The 7,500-nt window shown below is 38.3% G+C and overlaps 2 protein-coding genes across 5 annotated transcripts in view; one reads left to right on the top strand and one right to left on the bottom strand.

The window, feature by feature from the left end:
- The window catches only part of LOC136842533 (uncharacterized), a 24,234-nt gene extending 20,877 nt beyond the window's left edge, over nt 1-3,357 (top strand). For all 4 annotated transcript variants that reach the window (XM_067109952.1, XM_067109951.1, XM_067109954.1 and 1 more), the window contains exon 8: nt 310-3,357. In XM_067109952.1, the coding sequence (XP_066966053.1) occupies nt 310-690 (381 nt within the window). In that variant the 3' untranslated portion in view covers nt 691-3,357. The remainder of the gene's footprint in view (nt 1-309) is intronic.
- LOC136842538 (uncharacterized) overlaps nt 1-7,500 on the bottom strand; it is a 182,840-nt gene that overhangs the window by 65,031 nt on the left and 110,309 nt on the right. The window lies entirely within an intron of this gene.

Consider the following 7,500-nt stretch of genomic DNA (forward strand, 5'->3'; position numbering starts at 1 on the left):
ATCACATACATATCAACAACAGGATGAAAACAAGTGAATGACCATAATTGGAGAGCGAAGCTTTGATAAATGCTGGATAATCGTATGAAGCACCAGTTGGGCCTTCCAGTAAGTAGTTTACTTTTATTAAACCTGATTGTGATACGCGTGCGATAAGTTCCCTACGTGCTTATGACGGATTTCACTGCAGTGTGGACGCACCTTACGGGAATGCTGTTACAAAGACGGGAACTTCTCATATTGCAAAATCCCATCACTTTGGAAGTTACTGTTTCATTCCATTTCCCACTTTTCTTCTTTTCTTTGCAGGTTAAACGCTTAATAACCCTTCGTACGAAGGAATGTGAGCCGCCTCCTACAGAGTTCAAAGCATTACCCATCGTGATTACTTTGCTGGTATTACTGAACGCAGCGTTTATATACTTCGTCTGGGACCTGCACAGAGCCATAAAAGAGTGCAAGAACACCGGTAACGTCAAGGACCCAACTGTCCACGTCCTTGTGAAAAGAGTCGGGAGATTCTTCTCAGCAGTCCTTCAGAAAGGAGACAAGCCTCCGGAGACTGAGACGAGCGCCTCCGCAGATGACCTCCATGACGAAATGATTCGGAGGAACAACCGGACGTCATCCCATGATAGGAAATCCTTTTTCAGGAGGCCTGAAAGCAGAATGACGCCTGGGCCAACATAGGCTGTTGAATCAAGAATTAGTTTATTTTGGAGTATGTTGTAAAACAAAACTAAAACCATGTGATATTGTTGGAGTAAGCTTACTTTCAGCAGTTTAATTGCTTCCAATCATTATGGTAAACATACAAGTAAAAAAAGTAAGATTGACTGACTTATAAACCAGCGTCGCAAGGACTATGGTCATCGGTGTCGAAGTTAAAGAGAAGGGATTATCACTCGACGTATGAGAATATGGGTATGTTAAAAAGGTAGGAATAAAAAAATCTTTATTAAGGAGAAAGATATAAAACTTGTATGTGCTAGTTTAGGCCTTAACCTGAACTCCTTGACTGAATGGAGTTTTAAAAATGTGCAGTTCCGGTAATCCTGTACTAAAAACTGCAACGATACACTCACTGATGAGGGTATGTACTTAAGTTTGGCCATGAAACGTACCGTCAACTGTATGCAAAGAGACGATGAATAAAATCAAATTCTGAAGAAGAAACATACGTACACTTTGTAATAACCTTAGCACAGGTTACAAAAGTACCTAGTCTTAAAGGTGACTGGATGCTACTTTGGCTTGTTATCTACGCGTCACTTGCCCTGGGGTGCTAGTACTAAACATGGCGGAAGCTCCTTGGGACGCCGTGTTTAGTACTAGCTCCACTGGGATCAAAGTATTATATACATCCGTTTCTATATTGTGTGGTCGACAAATTTTATGTTAATAAACGATACCTTCGTCCGGCCGTCTACTTTACGTTTACCATACGGTGTTTAGTACTAGCTCCTCGGAGTAGGTGACGCGTAGATAACGAGCCAAAGTAGCACCGATGACTGTAAATTTAGACACTAGATAGAAAACGAAGGCGATGACTCCTACACGCTTCCTATACTTCAGGGGACTGATGACGGTAAGACAGAGGGATCGAATATTCAATTATAAACGTAATATGAGCCGTCCGCAGGATTTTTAATAGGAAGGAGTTCATTGTTTTATAATGTAGTTTATAAATTTTAATTAAAAAGAGTAACACAGCACACAAAACTAAGCAGGAGCCTAATGATCAATATGCTGTCGGCTATGTTATATGAACTAACATAATTCTCCATAACCTTGGATTTATTCCCTTCTATTACATAACACGTTCTGGAACCCTTCCAACTTCTTCTATTCCTGAACATTGCTAACAGGTTTTGATTAATTTCCGGGGTTGCTTTTTCATTTCTTTTACTTCTCATTCATGTCTTGTATTTTTTTTGTCTTTTTATTCCCCCCAAAGGACACTGTCTCAACAGTAATGTATGATTACAAGGAAATATTTTTTTCTACGATGGTTTTGTTAGTGTGAACCCTTTACGGAATTTGGTAACAGTATACAAATAACAGTATACAAACGGTAAAGAGAATCCGTCTTCATTGATCTCCGAAAGACCACTGGCTATTTAGTCAAATCACAATTACGTGTATGGAATGGAAAGGAATATCGAGTTTAGGCCAAAGGCCAAGCACTGGGACCTATGAGGTCATTCAGGGCTGGAAAGGAAACAGTGTAGGTAGGTATGAAAGGTGCAACAGGAGGAAAACTTCGCAAGTGCACTATGAAATAATTGTTAGGAGAGGGTGGATAGGAAGATGGAAGGAAGATAATATGAATGGAGGTACAGTAATAGGGACGATTACTATAATCAGGTGGGCCCTGAGTAAATACAGTATTTAAAAACGATGTACAAGATGACCTCTCGCACTGTAACAGGAAATTTGAGGATGTGTAAACGGCTGACTACTTCAATAGCGCTTGAAACCAAGTCTATAGATATACAGTACAATCAGACAAACTTATATTATGAATTACAAATTAGTTCTATATTTCTGATACCTTGTCTACACTTCTATATCTATCCCTTCTACCTTTTGTTCCCAGCTTCCATGCGGTTTCTGTGCCCTGTGACAATAATGCCAATGGCCCAGTTCTCAGTCAAAACAGTGTCAGTACTTATTAACTATATTACCCCGTTTAACTCAGCCGTGTTCCCTTTGCTCTTTCCGTTTATTTGCTGTGCTGTTCAACTTCTCTGAAAAGTGAGCAAATCACTTATGAAAGTGCCAAGTCAAACATATTATAGGGAAATGTTGATGAAGAATCGGGCAGCATTGTCTGATGAAAAATGATGACACCCATGCGTGATACTTCAGTGGCTGAAGCATATTCAGAGTAGCCTACTGCGTTTCTGACAAAATTTAATGTGGTAAATTTGTCATATTAAGAATTTTTTTATAATGCCTGAATAGGCAGTTTAACAACAGCTCCTTTCCTGCTTAGTACTATCCGTACACATGGCCCAAATTATATTGTATAAATAAATAAAGAATTGTTACAGTAATAAAGCCTAGACTGTTTTTGTTATACCGAGTGATACTTGATTGTATTTCATCGTTTGGTGCTTTCTCTCTCTCTCTCTCTCTCTCTCTCTCTCTCTCTCTCTCTCTCTCTCTCTCTCTCTCTCTCTTCGAAATATTTATTTTAACAAGTTGAGGAAGAAACAAACCAAATTGAAAATACAATAAACAGTAAATCGAAAGCTCTTTGTATGATTTTATTTCTAGAAGTTTGTATCTCCATCAAGGTGTACTTGCGGCATTCTTAGACTGCCAGTTACAGATGAATAAATAAAAAATTTTTCCCGTCTTTTTCTACCCTATTCATTCTTCTCTCTTTTTATAAACGAATGAATGCTTATTACAATCTCCTATCTCCTGTCCGTAACGCATTCCTACATAATTAAATTCTTTCCCACTTATTTTTAGGACAAAGTTTTGTCGACCTGCAGTGGGCAACCTCAGCGTGACGTGGGTATTGGGAAGCCGCAAAAATTTTTCACTGCAATAGTCCTTCCTTATCACAATTATTCATGTGCATTCTATATCAGTTTTCACTGGAAATTATCAATATTTTTTAAACACCTGTTGTTTTTCGTTAATGTTTACTTTTAGCCAGATACTGGGACTAATTTTACCAATATAGCTGATCGGTGATTTATGTTTTCCATTAGCCTTATATCGATTTGACCTGAGAGCTTGCGGGACACTATGCGCCGTTCTTGCTCCCTCAGACCTCTAGAGATGGCTCTTCCCTTATTAATAGTGTAATAAATCCTTGTAATTACAGATATCTGAGTTCATCTCCTCTTCTCCATGGAGAGTTACTGTCCATTAAAAACCCATGAACTAAATGAACTTCAGATTATTGTTCTGAAGTAACAAATCAATGAGCAATTTTATACTAAAAAGCAGAACGTTTATAGATATAGGTTACAGGGACATTTATTATATTGACGCTGTTTGCTGCTTTCCTGAAGCTGCAAAAAAACATTCTGGATTATCGATAAAAGGTTAAGATAGTTACACTGCCAGGCCGTCATTTATGTTGGCAAGAAAGAGTTAGTGGATCCACACCAGGCCTCTTAATCTCTTTCACGCCTTACTGGAAAGGGCCAGTGTTAGCATAAACCAGGTTTAATCTAAGCCAACCACCAACCTCCGTGTTGCAGCTCGTCTAGAGTTTATGGAACTGAATCGAATTGAATATAGAATTTAGGCCAAAGTCCAAGCATTGGGACCCAAGAGGTCATTCAGCGCTGAAACGGAAACTGACAGTAAAAGGTTTGAAAGGTGTAACAGGAGGAAAACCTCGCAGTTGCAATATTAATTAATTGCTAGGAGAGGGTGGAAAGTAAGATGGAAGAAAGAGAATATGAAAGGAGGTACAGTAAAAGGAACGAAAGGGGTTGCAGCTAGGGGCCGAAGGCACGCTCCGAAGAACCTTAAGTAATGCTTACAGTGCACCGCATGAGGTGCACTGACGCCGCTACCCCACTACGGTGCCTAGAGTTTATTGAAACTGAGGTTCATATGTTTTCTGCATGAACCAGTTTCCCCACGTAATATGGTATTACATTTCCTATGCAAAGGTTTTCAGTAAAAGGTCAGTAATACAAATAACATTTACAGTAAGGCTTATGACTGTGAAAAGAATCTATGTAGTAAAGTGAGGATTCCCTGAACGGACAGCCAAACATTCATGAAACTTCGATACAACTATCATAGGTCAGTCAGGCAAGGATTGAATGGTAGGGATTATTATCTAAGATACAATAATGTTTAAGGTTATGAAAATATCATCTACTTCCAATAAAAATAAAAACATTAAATCTAAAATTAAAGATGTTTCCAACCCTTTTAAATCTCGTATGGAAAGGTTGAAATGATCCAACCTAGGGTATAATAAATTTCTAGACTGATTTCTGGCAAAGTGCTTAAGTGGCTTGAGGAGATTTTCCATTACAGCCATGGCCATATCTGTACGATAATGTCTTACCAATGCAGTTTCATAAGTCTAACAAAACTGCAAGAACCTTTGTATTCGTCCACGATTCTCATAGCGAGACAATGGATAGCAAGTATACGGCCTAGCTACAAGATTCATACCACTTTACTTGCCAGCACCTCACTTTCAGCAAGTACGACAAGTGCAGATGATATAAATTAATGAAAAATAAAAAAAAAACGCAGGCATGACAAGTGCGGCTGGTGTAAATTAAAGTGGAAGTATGGAATAACTCGAGAGTACCTGTGATGACCTCCCCAGAAGAATGCATCATTGTAAAAATATATTAACAGATTTTAAAAAAGGATTAACTAGTCTCAGTTTCTTTTTCTAGTACAAGGTTGTTTGAATTCAACTCCCCATTGTTTTAACTTATGTAAGACAAAACAATATCCATTTTCACGTAATTTCTTATTTTGCAATCAATTTATGAATCTCTTCGAATATCTTGTAGAAGGGGGAGTGAGAATTGGCTGTTACCATTATTTTTCATTGAACTTACTGATTACATGCATTTCCGTTGTTGTCCAAATTTGAATAAACATATCCCTCTCTCAGAGAGCAGAGCAGAATAAGTTAAAATAATGCCCTGACCTTGAAGAAATTAATTCTTCCAGGGAACTCATCACTTTCATTGTAGACAACTGTTCCAGACAGCAGACTTCACGGTCTTAGTCAACACTATATTGACATTAATCAAGAAATTATTTGCCCTCTTGGGCCTGAACGGTACGTTATCGATACCCTATAATAACCCTAACTGTAGAATTCCGAAAGTCAAACACAATCTGGGCCTCCTCCTTAATGTATTAATGGCGGGACCTTCACTAAAGAAAGGGCATATACCTACGTCAGGAAGTGAAAGTTCGAATTATTCTCTGAGGAAAGAGTGAAAAATACTACTTGGCAGAGGACACATTAGACAAACTCCAAGCACGAGATGGTGTTCCATGAGAGCCCTCTGAAAAATATATTTCTTTGCTTCACAACCTGACCTTTCAGTGGCATTAAAAATACAGTAATACGTGCTGGTTACCTCGGGGAAATGGTATTGTTGTCAAAGTTTTATTTGCTAAATGCCGCTTGCAGTACGGAATGGGTTTCTAAACTAACTGAAACCATCAGGTTTTCTTTGTTATGCCCTCGGATACTTATCCTGATCTATATGATTTCAACTCCCCCTGAGTACTCTCCAACCATAATAAAAAGTATATAAATGTGTAAAATATACTACCGACGGATTAAAGAAAGTAATTTACTAGTAATCTTTTTTGCTTAAAAGCATACAAATCCAGCCTTCCATTAAATTAAAGTGTTCAAACGAAAAACTGCCCTGATAACCGCGGACATTGCAGTGTCGTAAGTAACCAGCCCACCACACATACACACACACCCACTCTCACACACACACACACACACGCACACACACACACACACAGAGAGAGAGAGAGAGAGAGAGAGAGAGAGAGAGAGAGAGAGAGAGAGAGAAGAACCACTGGTAAACGTGTGTGTTGAAATCAATGCAAACCCTACAATAATTTCCTGTTTCACAGACAAAGGAATGCCACGAAGGATAATGACAGAGGTGAAACTCTCTAGTAATGGAAGGGCCAGGCTATTAAACTTTACTGCGAATAAAATGAAAAAATGTTGTGAATGAGATAAAATATCAATGCAATCAGTCTAGTGGGTTTTTTTCCGTATCCGGACTTCACCGACTAAAGTATCTATTGGACAATTTACCGACAGCTATCGCGTAAAGGAAAGTACATTTCTTGACTAGTAGTGTCAAATAAAAATACGAGATATAGTCTACTATTAACGCTGATCGAGTGCTTAACATTTTGACTTTACAGAAGACATGATGTACAAATAACTTGCTTTCGAATTTTGAAAGGCAGCTGGAACCCATAACAATATCTAAGCCAGAACTGACAAATGTCATTTTTTTCAGTTTTAAGAATTTTTGTTGTCCTTTTTCTTTGAGAAAATATTAAGTTAAAATACATACAGTATACAGAATATAAAGTTAGAAATGTTGAAAAATTGGAGTAGAGTGGCTTCTCATATAATCTATGAAGTACGCCACATACTAAAGCATGACATGTTAAATCTATTCTAATGTTATATAAAGTCGCAGTTAATTATTATTCTCTGCTAAAACGTTCAGGGTGTTTCTCTGCCAAGGCATGATAAGCTCATGTACAGCTTTCCAAGAGGCGCACATTCACTGGAGACAAGAACCGTCCACTTTTCGGGAACTGGCAATGGTTGGCCCTTTTCGACTTATGCAGCACAGCTTATATGTAGTGAAAGAAGACTGAACAGATTTACCCAGCAGGGCAAGGGAGCCTTTTCCTTTGTAATTTGCACTTTAAAACTGTTCAGTGTCAACATTTCCAGGAAACAGAACTGGGTTACCATTTCCAACGAACCTT

This window comes from Macrobrachium rosenbergii, chromosome 10, assembly GCF_040412425.1.
Source record: "Macrobrachium rosenbergii isolate ZJJX-2024 chromosome 10, ASM4041242v1, whole genome shotgun sequence".
Classification (NCBI taxonomy): domain Eukaryota; kingdom Metazoa; phylum Arthropoda; class Malacostraca; order Decapoda; family Palaemonidae; genus Macrobrachium; species Macrobrachium rosenbergii.